General features: G+C 43.4%; 1 protein-coding gene across 1 annotated transcript in view; it reads right to left on the bottom strand.

Annotated features, from left to right (window-relative positions):
- DNAJC11 (DnaJ heat shock protein family (Hsp40) member C11) overlaps positions 1 to 21,357 on the bottom strand; it is a 172,735-nt gene that overhangs the window by 27,112 nt on the left and 124,266 nt on the right. Inside the window, exons 7-10 of the mRNA XM_073656524.1 lie at positions 12,068 to 12,141; positions 10,674 to 10,863; positions 7,591 to 7,676; positions 3,879 to 3,995 (exon numbers count right to left, since the gene is read on the bottom strand). Coding sequence (XP_073512625.1) covers positions 3,879 to 3,995; positions 7,591 to 7,676; positions 10,674 to 10,863; positions 12,068 to 12,141 — 467 coding nt within the window. The remainder of the gene's footprint in view (positions 1 to 3,878; positions 3,996 to 7,590; positions 7,677 to 10,673; positions 10,864 to 12,067; positions 12,142 to 21,357) is intronic.

Genomic DNA, 21,357 nt, shown 5'->3' with positions numbered 1-21,357 from the left:
GTCACTTGCCGTGACCACCTGCCTGTCCAGAGACTCCTGCCCGCTCACCTGGGAGCGCTCGCCTGCTACCTGCCTGCTAGCCTACCTGGAGGCTCTGCCGTCACTTGCCGTGACCACCGGCCTGTCCAGAGACTCCTGCCCGCTCACCTGAGAGAGCTCACCTGCTACCTGCCTGCTAGCCTACCTGGAGGCTCTGCCGTCACTTGCCGTGACCACCTGCCTGTCCAGAGACTCTTGCCCGCTCACCTGGGAGCGCTCACCTGCTACCTGCCTGCTAGCCTATCTGGAGGCTCTGCCGTCACTTGCCGTGACCACCTGCCTGTCCAGAGACTCTTGCCTGCTCACCTGGGAGCGCTCACCTGCTACCTGCCTGCTAGCCTATCTAGAGACTCTTTCCCTGCTGTCACTTGCCGTGACCACCTGCCTGTCTAGAGACTCTTATCCCGCTGTCACTTGCCGTGACCACCTGCCTGTCTAGAGACTCTTACCCAGCTGTCACTTGCCGTGACCATCCGCCTGTCAAGAGACTGTCCCCGTCACTTGCCGTGACCTCCTGCCCTTCTACCCAGAGACTGTCCCTGTCACTCGCCGTGACTACCTGCCCGCTTTCCCTGGGAGCCACCCGCTTCCTTACAAGGACTGCCCCTTTGTATAGTTGCTCTGAGGTTCCACCTCCCAGACCCGTTACACACATCATTCTACTGTTTACCGAAAACGGAATGAGGTCTACAAAGAAAAGAGCACAGTACCTAGAGTCAAATATGGTGGAGGTTCAAAGATGTTTTGGGTTGTTTTGCTGTCTCTAGCACTGGGTGCCTTGAGTGTTTTCAAGGCATCATGAAATCTGAAGATTACCAAAGGATTTTGGATCGCAATGTAGTGCCCAGTGTCAGAAAGCTGGGTTTGCGTCCTAGGTCATGGGTCTTCCAGCAGGACAATGACCCCAAACATACTCCAAGAAACACCCAGAAATGGATGGAAACAAAGTGCTGGAAAGTTCTGAAGTGGTCAGCAATGAGTCTGGATCTAAATCCCATTGAACACCTGTGGAGAGATCTTAAAATTGCTGTTGGGAGAAGACTCCTTCAAATATGAGAGACCTGGAGCAGTTTGCAAAAGAAGAGTGGTCCAAAATTCCAGTTGAGAGGTGCAAAAAGCTTGTTGATGGTTATAGGAAGCGATTGATTGCAGTTACCTTAAATTTTTGGACTATTCGTATAAGACGCACTCGCCTTCCTTCCCACCCAAGTTTGGGGAGGAAAATGGGGATGCGCCTTATAACCTGAATGTAGCTTACTGGCTGCAGTGGAGTGGGGTTCCAGTGTCGCTGCTGCAGGAAGCTTCTGGCGGTGGCAGGAGTGGGGCGATGCTGTGGGTCCCATGCTGGTGGAAAGGGGTGTTCAGCGGTGCGGGGGCTCCGCCAACATTTTCTATGCTTTTCAATGCGGTGGAAAATGGCTGCCAGAGGCGGAGCATGCACAGATTGAGATCTCACCACCATTTCCCTGGAGCCCACCGCATTGAAAAGCATGGAAAGTGCTGTAGCTCTGGGGCTTTCACAAAATGTCAGCAGAACCCCTACACTGCTGAACACCATCTCCTACCAGCCTGGGGCCTGCAGCATCTCCTGCCTCTGGCAGCTTCTTGCAGAGGCGACCCTGCCACCTGGGACCCCGCTCCAACGCTTCCCAGGTAAACTACCATAAAAGCGGATTATAGGAGGCACCACCATTTTATTAAAAAATTTTTTCTCTATTTTCCTCCCCAAAATTTGGGGTGCGTGTAATAATCTGCAAAATACGGTATTCATTCCAAAGGGTGTGCAACCAAATATTATGTTGGGGGTGCTAGCAATTTTGTCTTTTTGGAGAACATCATAATGCACATCTCAGCTGCTGCAGAAAACGATAATGAACACCACAGCTGCTGCAGAGCATGATAATGCACACCTCAGCTGCTGCAGAGCACCTCAGCTGCTGCAGAGCATGATAAGGCACACCTCAGCTGCTGCAGAGCATGATAATGCACACCTCAGCTGCTGCAGAGCATGATAATGCACACCTCAGCTGCTGCAGAGCATGATAATGCACACCTCAGCTGCTGCAGAGCATGATAATGCACACCTCAGCTGCTGCAGAGCATGATAATGCACACCTCAGCTGCTGCAGAACATGATAATGCACACCTCAGCTGCTGCAGAACATGATAATGCACACCTCAGCTGCTGCAGAACATGATAATGCACACCTCAGCTGCTGGAGAACATGATAATGCACACCTCAGCTGCTGCAGAGCATGATAATGCACACCTCAGCTGCTGCAGAGCATGATAATGCACACCTCAGCTGCTGCAGAGCATGATAATGCACACCTCAGCTGCTGCAGAACATGATAATGCACACCTCAGCTGCTGCAGAACATGATAATGCACACCTCAGCTGCTGCAGAACATGATAATGCACACGTCAGCTGCTGCAGAACATGATAATGCACACCTCAGCTGCTGCAGAACATGATAATGCACACCTCAGCTGCTGCAGAACATAATGCACACCTCAGCTGCTGCAGAGCATGATAATGCACACCTCAGCTGCTGCAGAACATGATAATGCACACCTCAGCTGCTGCAGAACATGATAATGCACACCTCAGCTGCTGCAGAACATAATGCACACCTCAGCTGCTGCAGAACATGATAATGCACACCTCAGCTGCTGAACATGATAATGCACACGTCAGCTGCTGCAGAACATGATAATGCACACGTCAGCTGCTGCAGAACATGATAATGCACACGTCAGCTGCTGCAGAACATGATAATGCACACGTCAGCTGCTGCAGAACATGATAATGCACACGTCAGCTGCTGCAGAACATGATAATGCACACGTCAGCTGCTGCAGAACATGATAATGCACACGTCAGCTGCTGCAGAACATGATAATGCACACCTCACCTGCTGCAGAACATGCTAATGCACACCTCAGCTGCTGCAGAACATGATAATGCACACCTCAGCTGCTGCAGAACATGATAATGCACACCTCAGCTGCTGCAGAACATGATAATGCACACCTCAGCTGCTGCAGAACATAATGCACACCTCAGCTGCTGCAGAACATGATAATGCACACGTCAGCTGCTGCAGAACATGATAATGCACACGTCAGCTGCTGCAGAACATGATAATGCACACGTCAGCTGCTGCAGAACATGATAATGCACACCTCACCTGCTGCAGAACATGATAATGCACACCTCAGCTGCTGCAGAACATGATAATGCACACCTCAGCTGCTGCAGAACATGATAATGCACACCTCAGCTGCTGCAGAACATGATAATGCACACCTCAGCTGCTGCAGAACATAATGCACACCTCAGCTGCTGCAGAACATGATAATGCACACCTCAGCTGCTGCAGAACATGATAATGCACACCTCAGCTGCTGCAGAACATGATAATGCACACGTCAGCTGCTGCAGAACATGATAATGCACACGTCAGCTGCTGCAGAACATGATAATGCACACGTCAGCTGCTGCAGAACATGATAATGCACACGTCAGCTGCTGCAGAACATGATAATGCACACGTCAGCTGCTGCAGAACATGATAATGCACACGGCAGCTGCTGCAGAACATGATATTGCACACGGCAGCTGCTGCAGAACATGATAATGCACACGTCAGCTGCTGCAGAACATGATAATGCACACCTCAGCTGCTGCAGAACATGATAATGCACACCTCAGCTGCTGCAAACCTTGAAAAGTTTAAACAGCAGCAGTTTCATAGGGAATAATTTCCTTCCTGCTGTTCCTTCCGTGGCCATAGATCTCCTCTGTGAGATACTTGACAGCAGAGGATAACTTACTTGACTTTCAGTGACACTCCCTGTGGCACGCCGACACTCACTGTGGCTCCTAATACACTGTGCCTGGAGATCTTCCTCTCTGCGCCGTACTCCACCACTGTTCCAAAGAAGCCAGCCCTGAAACACAGGAGACGCGGTCACTGGTTTTGTCATCAAGGGTAATACCATTTCATGAGTCGGTATTGACACAGCAAAGAATAAAGCTGGCCTTACACTTAACATAGCTGTCGCCTAACACTCGTTCAGACCCCTCCAAACCCTCGAGTACTCTGCTCGTTGCAGAGTTCATGTGCCCAGAATTGGGAGCTGGTAGACACCTGGCAAAGTGACTTATCTCCTCTGAAATCATAACGTTTGTGCACGGAAATTCTAAAGGTCCGATCCTTATTCCCCCAATCATCATCTGTCAAGGAACAGTCAGGAGGCCGCCATGCACATTAGACGGTCGGCCGGTTCTGCCACAATCACAAAACACTCTAAAAAAGACCCTCCTACAATTTACAACAACTTTAATTGATCATTGTTAAAAATGGCGGGGCTTTTGTCATGCAGGGGTTGGTCACAGAAGATGGGGAGAGATGGGGCCAGGTTAGGTGCCATACTGGGGTCACAGGGATGTTCTTAACCCGGAAATAGTGAGCTTCTTGGTCATTTTAGGTGTGGACGCTGAGTGCGCTCCAGATCAGCACACCATCACTTCAATCTGGGACAGTGCTCTCAAAGAAAACTCTTAATGCCTATAGTCTATTTGATGAGGTATAAATGAACATTTTTTTCAATTTATTGATGATATTTGAGGGGTATTCTAAGGCCATCGGGCTGGTGCAATATACCTCTATGTTCTTCTAGGGACTATACAGGAACATAACTCTGATCTGGTGAAAAATAGCACTCACAATACTTACTATCTATCTCTACTTGATGAGATATATGTGAACTGCTCACCAATGATGTATGACTGACATACTGAGTGTCTTGGACGCGATTATACTTACACATGTATTGCCATTATTGTTTCTAGATTTCCATTAGAGTTATTTTTGGTCACATCTCTTTCTATTGTTATTTAATTCTGTTGGTGCGGTTTCTTTGCAGAGTATAATAGGGTCACTGAGGGCGATCCAACGTTGAGCGGGGGGCGCCATATTGCTTTGTAGGGTGCCAACCTAAGTGGTAAGGTAGGGAAACCATTAGGCCAAAATTAGGGTCAGGACCCCTTATGTCCATATGTTTGTGAACCTACCCAGCTTGATGATTTAAACATCTTTTTGGACTTAGTGGATAGCACCCACAATCTTTATTTGATCATTTGATAATTATAGGAAGTACACATATATCTTATGAGATATGATTGACATATTTTGTGCCCCTTTTCATGTACACCTACTGTATGTGGTTGCTGTTTAATATTGTTACTTCTTTGCAGGTTTTAACAGGGTCAGTGAGGGTGAACAGACGTCGAGCGGGGGCGCCATATCGATTTCTGGGGTGCCAACCTCCACGGCAAGGTAGGGAAACCATCAGACCATAATTAGGGCCATTGATTTCTGCAGGACAAAAGTCCCCCCTTTTTAACACTGATCAACTAAAGTTGCTGTAAATAGTAGGAGGGTCTTTTTTAGAGTGTTTTTGTATATTCGGGACTTGATTATAAATCTGATTTTTGTAGTTTCTGCCAAGATCATCAGGTTCGTCTAACTTTTATCTAATGTGTATGGGGGGGGCTTTACTCTATAGAGCAATATTCTGCAACTCATGGTCAACTACAACTCCCAGCAAGTCCTGAAAATGTGAGTTTCCCAACAGTTGGCGTACCATGGGTTGCAGAGCAGTGCTCTTGAGGGAGCAGGCAAGCATTACTAATAGAGCCATCTGCTTCTAAGGAATGAAATTAAAGGAAAAAAAAAACCTCCTCCATCAATTAACCACTTTTGCCTTTTGGTCTAAGCGATCCTCCGCAGTAAATGCCCCAACTCCCTGGGAACCTGTTAGGCGTCGGAGCGATCAATAAGTTCAGTCCCTGGAGTGGCAAGCTCTTGACTTCACTCCTCACGCCACTGACATTGAAGGGATTAAACAACACATGAATCAATTGGTGGAGAGAAAAATAATCACAATGTTATTAGCAGAGCACCACAGGGTTAATCCTAATTGGATTGCAATAGGCTCATAATTCACTGTCAGTGCATCGACCGATACATGGGGCCAGAACAGACACAGCGTGGAAGAGAAGAACGCCACTATTCTCATTTTTACAGGCCTGACACCGGGTGATGAAATGAGCACATTGATAGCAAGGACTAATCCCCGGACGTTACGGCTATGAGGCTTCTACAATAACTACAGCAGCAGCCTCATATATCTCAATAGCCATCAAAGAGCTACAAGAAAAGTGCGACTGGTGAGGCCTTATAGGGTTTTTATGGAAAACATCAAAACGGAAAATATATTAATAGAGTAGGAAAAAACATGAGTGGTGGGGACTCAAGAAATTTATCAAAACGTGCGATAAGCATCTCAAAATTATAAGCGTAACATATATGTCAGTAATATAATATATAAAAGAATCCCTACATGTGTGCACACACCTTAGCGCCCCCAGGGTGCTGCTAAGTCTTTGCTTTTGCATTGCTGTCATAGCAGATCTGCACTTACCCATTTATTTTACTTTGTCAGGAGTTGCTGACTACCATTGTCTTTTGCAGAATTTGCCAAAAGAGTCTGTTAATGCTCTCTACCAGGGCCAACATCCGCATCCAGCAGCGGACTGAGCGGAGAGACTGCAAACTCGCTCTGCACTCATTGTAACTCCTATACCCATGCATCACTAACACCTTCTCTCCACTCTGTCGCTGGATGTGGCAGCTGCTGGTCATTTTACCTGGCGAAAGATCTGACTTTAGACAAGACCGTTTATATTGGACGAGAGCTATCTGTTATGCTCACTGATTGCACTTGTACCCATGTTATTCTATCGGGCTGTGCACATGTCCAATTTTTCCTCGAACCAATTGGTCCGATGTAAAAGCAGGTAACATGTCCGATTTTGATCCGAGCGCAGGATGCAAGTCTATTGGTGCCGGATCAAAATCAGCAATGCAAGTCTATTGATGTCGGATCAAAATCGTCAATGCAAGTCTATTGATGTTGGATCAAAATTGGCACTTTAAGTCTATTGGTGTCCGAGCAAGATTGGTACTACAAGTCTATTAGTGTTGGGTCAAAATCGGTAATGCAAGTCTATTGGTGTCGGATCACAATCAGCAATGCAAAGTCTATTGGTGTCGGATCAAAATTGGCAATTCAAGTCAATTGGTGTCGGATCAAAATCAGTAATGCAAGTCTATTGGTTTTGGATCAAAATTGGCACTAAGTCTATTGGCGTCCGATCAAGATCGGTAATGCAAGTCTATTGGTCAGTGGAAAACATCTGAATTTTCACGGACTAAAATTTTTTTTATTTTTTTTACTCTCAGAGAAAACTGATCCCACTCCGATCATACCCTGGTCAGCATAATCGGACAGTTTTTCCCAGATGGAGAGAAAATGGCCGTGTGCACCTGCCCTTTCTTTCGGTATATGGGAGTCAAAAATATTTCTGTGCTCTTATAACACATTTATAGACATCAGTAGCGTGAACGAGAAGATCTGCAGCATGCGTGTGTGCTCCATACACTGAATGACTATAGAATAATCAGATCTTGCTACCTACTTAATAGATCCCTTTAGTCGGGTCTGTTCTTCGTCTTCAAACTTGTGTTGGTAGCTGACCATCATAAAGGAATGTGGGATTCCCAGCTGAAAGACAACACAGCACCAACATGGTTACAAGACATCTGCACATACTCATGCTAATAAAGAGGTTTCTTTAGGTTTACAAAGCTTAGTCACTAACATAATAACGACTTTCTAAAATACTTAAAGGATTGGTATCAAGTTACCCCCTCCCTATCCATGGTATAATGAATAACCTCCTGATTGCTGTGGTTAAGACCACTAGGACCCCCACCAATTCTGAAAGTGGAGCGGCAGTCGAACATGCATCTTCACTTTATCCTCTACGAGACTTCTGGAGATGACGAAGTACAACATTTGTCTATTTCTGTCAGTCTCATAGAGAATGAATGGAGCGGAGGTGCAAATAGTCGACCTCTGCTCCATCCAGACTAGGCTCTCCAGAACCCTATTCTTGGACCCCCAGTGAACAGCAGATTAACTTTGTACAAACCTTTTAAGATTGGGAGCCCACAAGGCAGAACATTTCCACTGTGGTAATTCTGCAGAATATCTATAAGTTACATGCACAGTTTGCTGAGAATTTACCATGGACTTGACTAAGGGGTGAAATCTGCATTATTTCCACAATGTAATGTGAATACTGCCCCTTATAAAACCCGCCGCATACTCATATTTCTGTTACATGTACAAGGGAGTTTTGGAAACCCATCCACATGAATCCCAGTGTAATTTGCGGTGCAAAGTGAACCCACCCTTCCTTTGCTGCTGTAGGCAACGATGCCCACATCCCCATTTCTCGTATTCAGATCGTAGATTGCTAATTGCTTTGTTATCTGCAGACCGGCATCTTTTATTATATGGATCAAGAGGTTTAAAAAGGGGGGAAAAAAAGCGAATAAAACCTTCCTTCAGCTATAAAGTCCCTGCATGTTGTTTTTTTTTTTTTTTAATTGAAATTTTAGCGGTATGAGCCAGCCAGCTGGGAACGAGATTAACTATCACTTTAGTCAGATGCCAGGCGTGCGATATTTAAGGATGTGTTTATAAACGGGAAGGCGAGCTGTTTAATTGCATTGCTTACCGTGACCCTTGGTTAATGCAAAACGCGCCGGCCTGCCGTCATGGGCTGGCGAGTGTGTGAGATAGGACGGTGCTGTTAACGGCACTTAGCAGACCATGGTTCTTCCACTGTCGCCTGTAGCTGGGATCCTCTTCGCTCACATCACTCCCTTCTGCATTAGTATTTTTTAATGTAGCGCACTTTCATATTTATGGGTTTTGCAGAAAGTAATGCATCAGCCAAAACAGCCCAAAAAGGGATCATAAAATGTACATTTATTAAAGAGTGTAATTGAATGGCATAAAACATTCATATCATGGTTACAGCGATTTGGGTTTTAATTATACCCGGTCTCTCCATTTCAACTTAAGTGGAGTGGAACCAGCTCCGAAAGACGACAATCAGCGTGGAATAAAAGTCTCTGGCATTTCCTGTGTGCGGCTCATATCCGGAGACGCGGCACTCATGTCTTAGCATTGATGATTAGGGTGAGCGCTGCTCATATACAATCTATTACTGGCTACTATGTGTACATTATATATGGGATTCTGCAGTCTCCTGGTCCCGACAGGCTGGAAACGATCACTTACTGTATAATTCAGGCCGCATTGTGTGATAAATTATTTTCTGGAGGCGCACTTGCTATCCTAACACAAGAAATTTATTTACGTACTTACAGAGCTGTACAGAAGCAGACAATTCCTATGATTTAATGAAAGCATTTATTTATATCAAATGAGTACTTCAAAAATAAGTCGTATGCTACATAAAATTCCCAATCTTGCGCTGTGCTGTGCCATAGGGATGACTGCTCAGGGAGGGAGGGGAGAGTTCAGTGCCAGTTACATCAGGGTGGCAAGGGCAGTGCCAGCCAGCTCAGGAATGGGAGGGGGCACCAGAAAACTGAGGAGAGGGGAGGGCACCAGAAAACTGAGGAGAGGGGAGGGCACCAGAAAACTGAGGAGAGGGGAGGGCACCAGAAAACTGAGGCGAGGGGAGGGCACCAGAAAACTGAGGAGAGGGGAGGGCACCAGAAAACTGAGGAGAGGGGAGGGCACCAGAAAACTGAGGAGAGGGGAGGGCACCAGAAAACTGAGGAGAGGGGAGGGCACCAGAAAACTGAGGAGAGGGGAGGGCACCAGAAAACTGAGGAGAGGGGAGGGCACCAGAAAACTGAGGAGAGGGGAGGGCACCAGAAAACTGAGGAGAGGGGAGGGCACCAGAAAACTGAGGAGAGGGGAGGGCACCAGAAAACTGAGGAGAGGGGAGGGCACCAGAAAACTGAGGAGAGGGGAGGGCACCAGAAAACTGAGGAGAGGGGAGGGCACCAGAAAACTGAGGGGAGGGGAGGGCACCAGAAAACTGAGGGGAGGGGAGGGCACCAGAAAACTGAGGGGAGGGGAGGGCACCAGAAAACTGAGGAAAGGGAAAGGCAAGCAACAGCCAACTCTGGAGTGGTGAAAGTAGGCACCAGCCACTTCAGGTAAGGGAGGGGGCACCTGAAAACTGAGGAGAGGGGAGGGCAGGCACCAGCCATATCATAGGCGGGATGGGCAGGCAACAGTCAGATCAGGAATAGGAGGAGGCAAGAGAAAACTGAGGAGAGGGGAGGGCACCATAAAAATCAGGGAAGGGGATGGGCAGGCAACAGCATGATCAGGAACGGGGATGGGCAGGCAACAGCATGATCAGGAACGGGGATCGGCAGGCAACAGCCAGCTCAGTCGGGATGGGCAGGCAACAGCCAACTCAGGTGGGAAGGGCAGGCAACAGCCAGATAAGGCAGGGATGTCAGGAAGCAGTATGTTGAGATGGGGAGGTAAGGCAATAATCAGCTCAGGAAAAAAATAGTAAACTCAAACGGGAGTAGAGAAGGCCCCAGTCAGCTCAAGAAAAGGTGAGAGCAGGCAACAGTCAGCTGAGGAATAGGGTGAACAGGAATGAGACAGCTCACATCTTGAAATCCTACAGACATGCGCCCTCTGTCTCATCCTCACCTGGAAGGCCATAGTAAAATGGCTGGTCTTTGTGTCCCGGACAATACTAGTGTTCATTGCTGACTGGATGCCCCAGCGCCACTGGATGTAACCCATCGTGTTCTTATCTAAATGTCGCGCTACCATTGTAGTGAGGCCAGGTCTGACTCCTTGGGAGGAAAACTGCAAAACGCAACTTGTAGTGAAGAAACTGGAAGAGAAGAAAAATATGGAGCGATTAATGTTCGGGGCAAACAAATGCTGTGCTGTGAGGGTGGAGTGACTACAGGTATAGCAACAATATAGGTGTAATCTGTGTGTAATTTGTAAAATGAAATTTAACATCAGCCTCCTGAATGAGACCGCTCTCCAGCCCCTCACACCATGGACTTGTCTTACAACGCAGTCACGTGACAATTCTGCTCGCTGTCAACCAAACTGAGCTCAGTATATGAGTATGCTGCTGAGAAACTCTAAAGCAAAACTCTTTTTCGGTACTTCCAGCAGACGGTTCGCCCTCTACTGGCTGCAGGGAGGTACTGCGTAACAACTGACAAAGATCTTTATGACAGCGGCGTCCTACATACACAGCTGCAGAACTAGATCCAACAGGAATAATGCTGATGTTAAACAAACAGTGACCTAAATAACAAAGTCTCACATTGACACTGTTTATGGGGGTCATATCCTTATTCAGGATGGGAAATAAATTACCTCTCGCTGAAAAACGCAAACTGCCTTAAAAATTAATCTAGTGCGACTCATTTCAGCTGTGAAGGTGTGACCTTACTTTCCTGCCCAAAGGACCCTAATTATGGATTTTAAAGCTGCTGTTTAGCACAGATGACAAAGGGAATGAGTTTCGCCGCCGAGCGGGGGAGGGGGAGGCATATCAGAGTTGTGGATTAAAGACAATAAAGATTTCATCGTCAAGAAATAAATTCTGCAGGGGGAGCTAGAAATTTACTGTACTTAGGACCGGCTCCTATAAACAAGCAGGAAGCTGGCCGGAAACCGGACGATTGGCCTCTGAACGCCCTCTCTGGTTGCTTTGTTAATGATCAATGTAAAAAGCAGCTCTTAAGGAACCTATTAACACAGGAATTAGTGCTATGGCTGTATAGGTGCTAGTTTCCCAATAAAAATGATACCTTTTTTGCACATATCTTGTGTACCCATCATGAGAAATCTAGTGTAGAAGTCATATGCAAAACTGGCAGGAAGTGCAATGGGGGCGTGTCAATGCACTTGTTCTTCCAAGTGCACTGACACACCCCCATTGTACTTCCTGCCTGATTTGCATGTAGCTTTTATTCTAGATCTCTATTTTTCTTTTTTTTATTAAAACAGTTTGCACAGCTTGGAAAAATACAAAAAAAAAACCAAAGGCCCAAACAATACTTCCATAAAATTACCATTTCGGAGTGAGATTCCGAAAAACCTTAAGTCCAAAAAGAGGTCCTTGGAGGTCACCAGCTCCTAATTCTAGCTGAAAAGAAAGAGGAAAATGAATGAGTACAATTTATAGACAAAAGTCAGGCGTACTAGAGTGTCTTCCTTCCATAGCTACCTGCATAGCCAGTGTGGCTAATATTTATTTTTTCATGCTTTAACAATGAGTGTGCAGACGCAGTGTTATGGTGGAGTGACCACCATCTGTGCTTTTGTTTTTGGGGACATATGCACAAAGTGTGCCGAATAACTTGCCACCGAAATCAGAATATTTTTTCTTTAGAAACGATTTAAATAAACAGTCCGGCCTTCCTGTCTATCTATAACTAATGAAGGCACAGATAGTACTGCTTTCTGGGCTCTACTTGTAAATTATGTAAACACAGGTAGCGCTGTCTTCCAGTCTCGCCCTTTAAAGAATATAGCAACAGATAGCACGGATTCACAGTTTCTTCTGCTAAATGATTTATGCACAGATAGTACTGTCTCCTTGTTTCTTTCTGTAAATCAAACCGGGACATATAATATTACCTTAATCTTTTGGTAAATGATTTATGCACAGAGTTCACCAACTCCCTGTCTCTCCTTGTAGATGATTTAGGCATACATACTGCTATCTCTCAGTCTTTATTTGTAAATTACATAGGCACAGATAATATTGCTTCACTCTCTGTAAATTATTTAGGCCCAGAAAACACTAATTATCTGTCTCTTCTTGTAAATAATTTAGGCACAGATAGTACTGCCTCACTCCGTCTGTAAATAATTTAGGCCCCCTATTGCCTAGATTTGTAAATTAGATAGACACAGATAGTACTGCCATCCTGTCTCTCCTTGTAAATGATTTAGGCAGGGTGAAAACAGCTTAACCCTCTTGCTAAATGATTTAGATACTGATAGTACTGTCTCTTCCGGTATATGATTTAGGCTCAGATACTGTCTATCTGCCACTACTTAAAGTCACAGCTAGTACTGCCTTCCTATCTTTGTAAATGATTTCGGAACAGATAGTGCTGTTTCCCGGCCTCTGCTTGTAAAAAATGTAGGCACAGGCTGTACTCTCTCAGCAAATTATATGGTAAATAATGTAGGCACAGATAGTACTGCCTCCCTCTCTCTCCATAAATATGATGTAGGCAGAAGCATATCTGCCTCTCTGTTTACTAAATGTTTTAAAAAATAATCAGATTTAATTAAACATAATGATAAGGGGTTGCATATTGACATGTAGCTCTTACATTTCCATGAAATCCGGATTTCACAAACCTCGTAAATTTCAATATCAGAAAGAACAACACACTAAAATGAACTTTAAATAGCAGCAATTTGTTTCTTCATGCGCCAAGGTTGTGCTGCCATTACAGAATGGAATAGATCAGTGTGGACACAAAGTCCTGGTCTATGATAACATCATGGCAACCGCTGAACACACAACAGATCTGCATTGTTATAAAATGCTTCATGTGGAATTTAATAATTAGGGTGCAATATTACCGCATATGCAGAAAATAATCTCCCCCTTCCTAACACACTAAAAAATTATAATATATATATATATATATATATACACATACACACACATACACAGTTATATGAAAAAGTTTGGGCACCCCTATTAATCTTACGCTTAATGTTTTATAAAAATTGGTGTTTTGCAACAGCTATTTCAGTTTGATATATGTAATAACTGTTGGACACAGTAATGTTTCTGCCTTGAAATGAGGTTTATTGTACTAACAGAAAATGTGCAATCTGCATTCAAACAAAATTTGTCAGGTGCATAAGTATGGGCACCCTTATCATTTTCTTGTTTTAAATATTCCTACCTACTTTTTACTGACTTACTAAAGCACTTTTTCTGGTTTTGTAACCTCATTGAGCTTTGAACTTCATAGCCAGGTGTATGCAATCATGAGAAAAGCTACTTAAAGTGGCCACTTGCAAGTTGTTCTCCTGTTTGAATCTCCTCTGAAGAGTGGCATCATGGGCTCCTCAAAACAACTGTCAAATGATCTGAAAACAAAGATTATTCAACATAGTTGTTCAGGGGAAGGATACAAAAAGCTGTCTCAGAGATTTAACCTGTCAGTTTCCACTGTGAGGAACATAGTAAGGAAATGGAAGAACACAGGGACAGTTCTTGTTAAGGCCAGAAGTGGCAGGCCAAGAAAAACATCAGAAAGGCAGAGAAGAAGAATGGTGAGATCAGTCAAGGACAATCCTCAGACCACCTCCAGAGAGCTGCAGCGTCAACTTGCTGCAGATGGTGTCACTGTGCATCGGTCAACTATACAACGCACTTTGCACAAGGAGAAGCTGTATGGGAGAGTGATGCGAAAGAAGCCGTTTCTGCAAGCACGCCACAAACAGAGTCGGCTGAGGTATGCAAAAGCACATTTGGAGAAGCCAATTTCTTTTTGGAAGAAGGTCCTGTGGACTGATGAAACCAAGATTGAGTTGTTTGGTCATACAAAAAGGCGTTATGCATGACGGCAAAAAAACACAGCATTCCAAGAAAAACACTTGCTACCCCACAGTAAAATTTGGTGGAGGTTCCAATATGCTTTGGGGCTGTGTGGCCAATGCCGGCACCGGGAATCTTGTTAAAGTTGAGGGACGCATGGATTCCACTCAGTATCAGCAGATTCTTGACAATAATGTTCAAGAATCAGTCATAAAGTTGAAGTTACGCAGGGGATTGATCTTTCAGCAAGACAATGATCCAAAACACCGCTCCAAATCTACTCAGGCATTCATGCAGAGGAACAATTACAATGTTCTGGAATCGCCATCCCAGTCCACAGACCTGAATATCATTGAACATCTGTGGGATCATTTGAAGAGGGCTGTCCATGCTCGGTGACCATCAAACTTAACTGAACTGTAATTGTTTTGTAAAGAGGAATGGACAAAAATACCTTCATCCAGGATCCAAGAACTCATTAAAAGCTACAGGAAGCGACTAGAGGCTGTTATTTTTGCAAAAGGAGGTAAATATTAATGTCACTTTTCTGGTGAGGTGCCTATACTTATGCACCTGTCAAATTTTGTTTGAATGCAGATTGCACATTTTCTGTTAGTACAATAAACCTCATTTCAAGGCAGAAACATTACTGTGTCCAACAGTTATTACATATATCAAACTGAAATAGCTGTTGCAAAAACACCAATTTTTATAAAACATTAATCTTAAGATTAATAGGGGTGCCCAAACTTTTTCATATAACTGTATATATATATATGTATATATATATATATATATATATATATATATATATATATATATATATAGATATATATATATATATAGATATATATATATATATAGATATATATATATCGGAAATCGTGGGTTGCATTCAGTAAAATTCCAACTTTTAGTTCTTTTTTGCTTTGCATTTTTACATGTGGAGCCACATACTCTGGAGACTGACAAAGGTGAGCAGCAGCCATCCACAAAAGCTGAAATATAAATACCTCTCTATAATATGCTGATAGATGCACATTTATTACGCTAGATCCGGCAACACGCCTGATTTTTTTTTTCAGATTTCTTTGCATATGTATTTGAATAGTTTTCATAAAATATACATACTTTAACAAACACCAAGGATAAACAATACTTTACCCGCCTCATTATCAGGGAAAGTTATGTCTTCAGGAGACTATGATTTTACAAAAACATTTGGCTTTATACAGAAACAGCGACACTCTTGTCTACAGGAAGTGTCTGGTATTGCAACTCTGCCCCATTTAAAGGGAATCTGGCACCAGGTTTTTGCTATGTAATCTACATCATGCCGCTCTCAGAGACCCTGATTCCATTGATGTGTCAATTACTGGGCTGTTTGCTGTCATTTTGATATAATCACAGTTTTCTCTACTGCAGATCTAGGAATGCTGAGCCCTTAATTCCACCCACACCTCTGATTGGCAGCTTTCTTTGTATACTTTATGTAGACAGAAAGTGGCCAATCATTGGTTGAGGCGGGGATAAACAGAGCAGTTGACTAGGAGGCACGAGACACCTAGTCCTGTAGTGATAATCTTTTGCTGATAAAACACTGATGTTATTGAAACAACAACAAAAACCCAGTAAGTGACACATCGCTGGAATCAGGGTCTCTGCCCCTACATCGTGCTGCTCTCTGATTACAGAGCAAAACCTGCTGAGACATTCCCTTTAAGTAAATGCTGACACAACCCACAGAAAACAAGCTCCACTAGATGCCGTGTTACAAAAGGTAGCAGGTGTCAGCTCACAGACTGCCTACAGCCCCGCAGTACCAAGCCGCAGCTCCTTGGGTTATGTACAGAATTTGACGCAAGATGACTCTGCATCAGAACATGAAGAACGCCTACAAACCACTTCAATGTGAAGTCAGGGTTGCCATTCACACAGCTGCAGATTTTTCCACTCTGGCTTCAATAAGTGACATTTCAAGTGCTGCATCGGATCTGGCAACAGGTATAATACAAGGATTAGCCCTGTGAAATCTGGATAATCAGGATCTGCAGCAGCTCATAGTGCAAAAAAAACAGCTGATTTTTCACAGGAAAAAGATCCTTCATGTGAACATGCTCTTAACAGATATGAGGTATCAAAATCTTAAAATAAAACTCCACATACTCTGTGTACAGTCATGGCCAAAAGTTTTGAGAATGACACCAAAATTATATTTTCACATGATCTGCTGGCCTCTGGTTTTTATTAGTGTTTGTCTGATGTTTATATCACATACAGAAATATAATTGCAATCATATTATGAGTACCAATAGGTTATATTGACAGTTAGAATGAGTTAATGCAGCAAGTCAATATTTGCAGTGTTGCCCCTTCTTCTTCAAGACCTCTGTAATTCTCCCTGGCATGCTCTCAATCAACTTTTGGACCAAATCCTGACTGATAGCAGTCCATTCTTGCATAATCAATGCTTGCATTTTGCCAGAATTTGTTGGTTTTTGTTTGTCCACCCGTCTCTGGTTGATTGACCACAAGTTCTCAATGGGATTAAGATCTGGGGAGTTTCCAGGCCATGGACCCAAAATCTCTATGTTTTGTTCCATGAGCCATTTAGTTATCACCTTTGCTTTATGGCAAGGTGCTCCATCATGCCGGAAAAGGCATTGTTGGGTGCCAAACTGCTCTTGGACGGTTGGGAGAAGTTGCTCTTGGAGGACATTCTGGTACCATTCTTTATTCACGGCTGTGTTTTTAGGCAAGACTGTGAGTGAGCCGATTCCCTTGGCTGAGAAGCAACCCCACACATGAATGGTTTCAGCATGCTTTACAGTTGGCATGAGACAAGACTGGTGGTAGCACTCACCTCTTCTTCTCCAAATAAGCTGTTTTCCAGATGTCCCAAACAATCGAAAAGGGGATTCATCAGAGAAAATGACTTTGCCCCAGTCCTCAGCAGTCCACTCCCTGTACCTTTTGCAGAATATCAGTCGGTCCCTGATGTTTTTTCTGGAGAGAAGTGGCTTCTTTGCTGCCCTCCTTGAAACCAGCCCTTGCTCAAAGAGTCTCCGCCTCACAGTGCGTGCAGAAGCACTCACACCAGCCTGCTGCCATTCCTGAGCAAGCTCGGCACTGCTGGTAGTCCCATCCCGCAGCTGAAACAGTTTTAAGATACGGTCCTGGCGCTTGCTGGTCTTTCTTGGGTGCCCTGGAGCCTTTTTGACAACAATGGAAGCTCTCTCCTTGAAGTTCTTGATGATGCTATAGATTGTTGACTGAGGTGCAATCCTTGTAGCTGCGATACTCTTCCCTGTTAGGCCATTTTTGTGCAGTGCAATGATGGCTGCAAGTGTTTCTTTAGCGATAACCATGGTTAACTGAAGAGAAACAATGATACCAAGAACCAGCCTCCTTTTAAAGTGTCCAGTGATGTCATTCTTACTTAATCATGACTGATTGATCGCCAGCCCTGTCCTCATCAACACCCACAACAGTGTTAATGGATCAATCACTAAAACGATGTTAGCTGCTCCTTTTAAGGCAGGACTGCAATGATGTTGAAATGTGTTTTGGGGGTTAAAGTTCATTTTCTGGGCAAATATTGACTTTGCAAGTACAGTAATTTCTGTTAAGCTGATCACTCTTTGACATTCAGGAGTATATGCAAATTGCCATTACAAAAAAATGAAGCAGTAAACTTTGGAAAAATTACTATTTGTCTCATTCTCAATACTTTTGGCCATGACTGTAGTCACACCGCGGCCATATTTTCTTATATCGCTTTTCTTTTTGCTGTTATAAATTAATTTGGCTAGCAGAAATTAGAGGATCGACGAAAGGGAATAGGACAACACAGGCTTTGTAGTCTGTTACTATGGAGACACAGATTTTCAGAGGAGCTGTAGGAATTCTCTTTTAATCAGGAACATTTGCAAAGTTGTTCCATTTTTTGATTCTTGCATAGGTTTTAAGTTACCATACATTTTAAGAAATTATGCTTTTTTTTTTTCACACGTTGACTACTGATTTTAGTAATTTATCATTGTTTTTTATCATTATGTTTGCCCTCATCTTATACATTTGAAACCAGAAGTTTACATACAATAAGACTACTATACCTTTAAACAATTCTGGACTGCCCATATGATGATGTCATGTGTTTGGACGCTTTTGATAGTTTTTTTGACAACATCTGAGTTAATTAGAGACACACATGTGGATGTATTTTAATGCACACCTGCAACACACTGCTTCTTTGTGTAGCATCATGAGAAAGTCTAAAGAAATCAGCCAAGATATCAGGAAGAGAATTGTGGATTTGCACAAGTCTGGCTCATCCTTGGGTACAATTTCAAGATACCTGAAGGTGCCTCGTTCATCTGTACAAACAATTATACGCAAGTACAAACAAGATGGGAATATCCAGCCACCATACTGCTCAGGAAGGAGACGGGTTTTGTGTCCCAGAAATGAACGTGCTTTGGTCCGACATGTGCATATCAACCCAAGGACAAAAGCAAAAGACCTTGTGAAGATAATGGCGGAAGCTGGTAAGATTGTGTCAATATCCACAGTGAAACGAGTACTGTATCAACATGGGCTGAAAGGCCACTCTGCCAGGAATAAGCCATTACTCCAAAAGAAACATAAAAAAGCAGGATTAATGTTTACAAATGCACACAGGAACAAAGACCTTCATTTTTGGAGACATGTCCTGTGGTCTAATGAAACTAAAATTAAACTTTTTGGGCATAATGACCATCGTTATGTTTGGAGGAAAAAGGAAGAAGCTTGGAAGCCTAAAAACACCATCCCAACTGTGAAACACGGGGGTGGCAGCATCATGTTGTGGGGTTGTTTTGCTGCAGGAGGGACTGGTGCACTTCACAAAATAGATGGCATCATGGGAAAAGAAGATTATGTGGCAATACTGAAGCAACATCTCAAGACATCAGCCAGGAAGATAAAGCTTGGGTGGAAATGGGTCTTCCAAATGGACAATGACCCAATGCATACTGCCAAAATGGTAACAAAGTGGCTTAAGGATAACAAAGTCAATGTTTTGGAGTGGCTATCACAAAGCCTTGATCTCAATCCTATTTAACATTTATGGGCGAAGCTGAATAGGCAAGTGCAAGCAAGACAACCTACAAATCTGGATCAGTTACACCAGTTTTGTCAGGAGGAATGGGCCCAAATTCCGACCAACTATTATGAGAAGCTTGTGGAAGGATATCCCAAACGTTTGACCCAAGTCATTCAGTTTAAGGGCAATGGTACTAAATACTAATGAAATGTATGTAAAGTTTTGACTTTGCAGTAAGTAAGTAATAAAAATGCCTTAAACATTCTCTCTCTCTCATTATTCTGGCATTTGGCAAATATTAAAAATGATGGTAATCCTAATTGACCTAAAACAGGAAAGGTTTAGTCTGATTTCATGTCAGATATTGAGAAAATCCTGCATATGTGTCTTTTTATATAGTGTATGTAAACTTCTGCTTTCAACTGTATATAGTGGAAAGGATTGCCTTCTATTAACTTTTTGCAATTCTACTTTTTCATGTGCACATATATAATGGTAGATCTATTCCCTTTCTCTATAGTTTTCCCATGGGGCTGTATCTGACACTGCATCCACCAGCTAAAGGGAAAAACGGTCGTGGTGTTGTGAAATTTGTCACATTCAGTGCTGATCTCAGTCTTTTTAGACCTATGACCCGGAAATGACATCCCAAGGATGATGTGATATGTCACGAGATCCTGGCATGAGTACAGATGCAGGACTACTGCTTTCTGTATTTTATACACATTATCCGCTGAGAGCCGTGTACAATGCCATGAAGAGGAGAAAAACTGCTTTATCGTCTCTATGGAAGAGTCAAGCTGTCACAGACCACCCGGTCTATCGTATTATGGCTGCCCGATATTGAATATCTAATACACTAATAATCATAATGCATCTCGCTCCAACTATCATGGGCTCATGAAAGTCTATGCACAGTATTTTGCTAGAGCAACATTTTGTTTTCCAGAGCTGAGCTTCTCAAAGTAACTACATAGAAGAAATTGTAACCACAGTAAGTACCGTAACTTTAGAAGTTATAAGGAGATACATTCAGGTACCCAGTCACCGAGTATATATAAAAGTATATACAAGACTTGGCATATAAAAACCCACATACATGCAGGATAAAGAATAGCAAACTAGTAGGTATTTAATATTTTTTTCAAATATATTACAAGTATGAGTTTGTTCTGGAGTTAGTAATGCAGAGCTGGTCCGACAAAGCAGTCTGGAATTTGTTAAAAGGCAGTAGAGCAGAATGAAGCAGAGCTGAGTTTGTCACGCAATTCATACACGTGTTTTATATAGGAATGTTCAGAAATTAAAGAAGCACTCCTCCTTCCATGAACGTTTTTATCCTCTTAATATATTGCAATCATCATATTATATAGCACTGTGTATTTACAATTGCTCATTTTGCCTTTCAACCCAAATAATTCTTCTCTCTTCTCTGCTCTATGTAGAAAAAAAGGAAGTCGCTTTTCCCTGCATTTATCATTCCCCTCAAACTCCTGACCCAGCTGCTCCCTCCTCCCAGGGACTTTTGCAGTGACTGATGACTCATGCAGGGAAAATTGACCTACTGTTTCTACATAGAGCTTGGAAGAATTCAGCAAGTCAGTTTATAATCATGTGATGTCATAGACCTAATGGAAAAGAGAAGAATTAGCTGGGTAGAAGGACAATATGAGCAATTGTAAGTACACAGTGCTGTATAATGATTG

This window comes from Phyllobates terribilis, unplaced genomic scaffold (assembly GCF_046119375.1).
Source record: "Phyllobates terribilis strain yellow unplaced genomic scaffold, ASM4611937v1 Scaffold_12__6_contigs__length_324123572, whole genome shotgun sequence".
NCBI lineage: Eukaryota > Metazoa > Chordata > Amphibia > Anura > Dendrobatidae > Phyllobates > Phyllobates terribilis.
The sequence above is the reverse complement of the archived record's forward strand: the minus strand, read 5'-3'. Positions and strand labels throughout refer to the sequence as shown.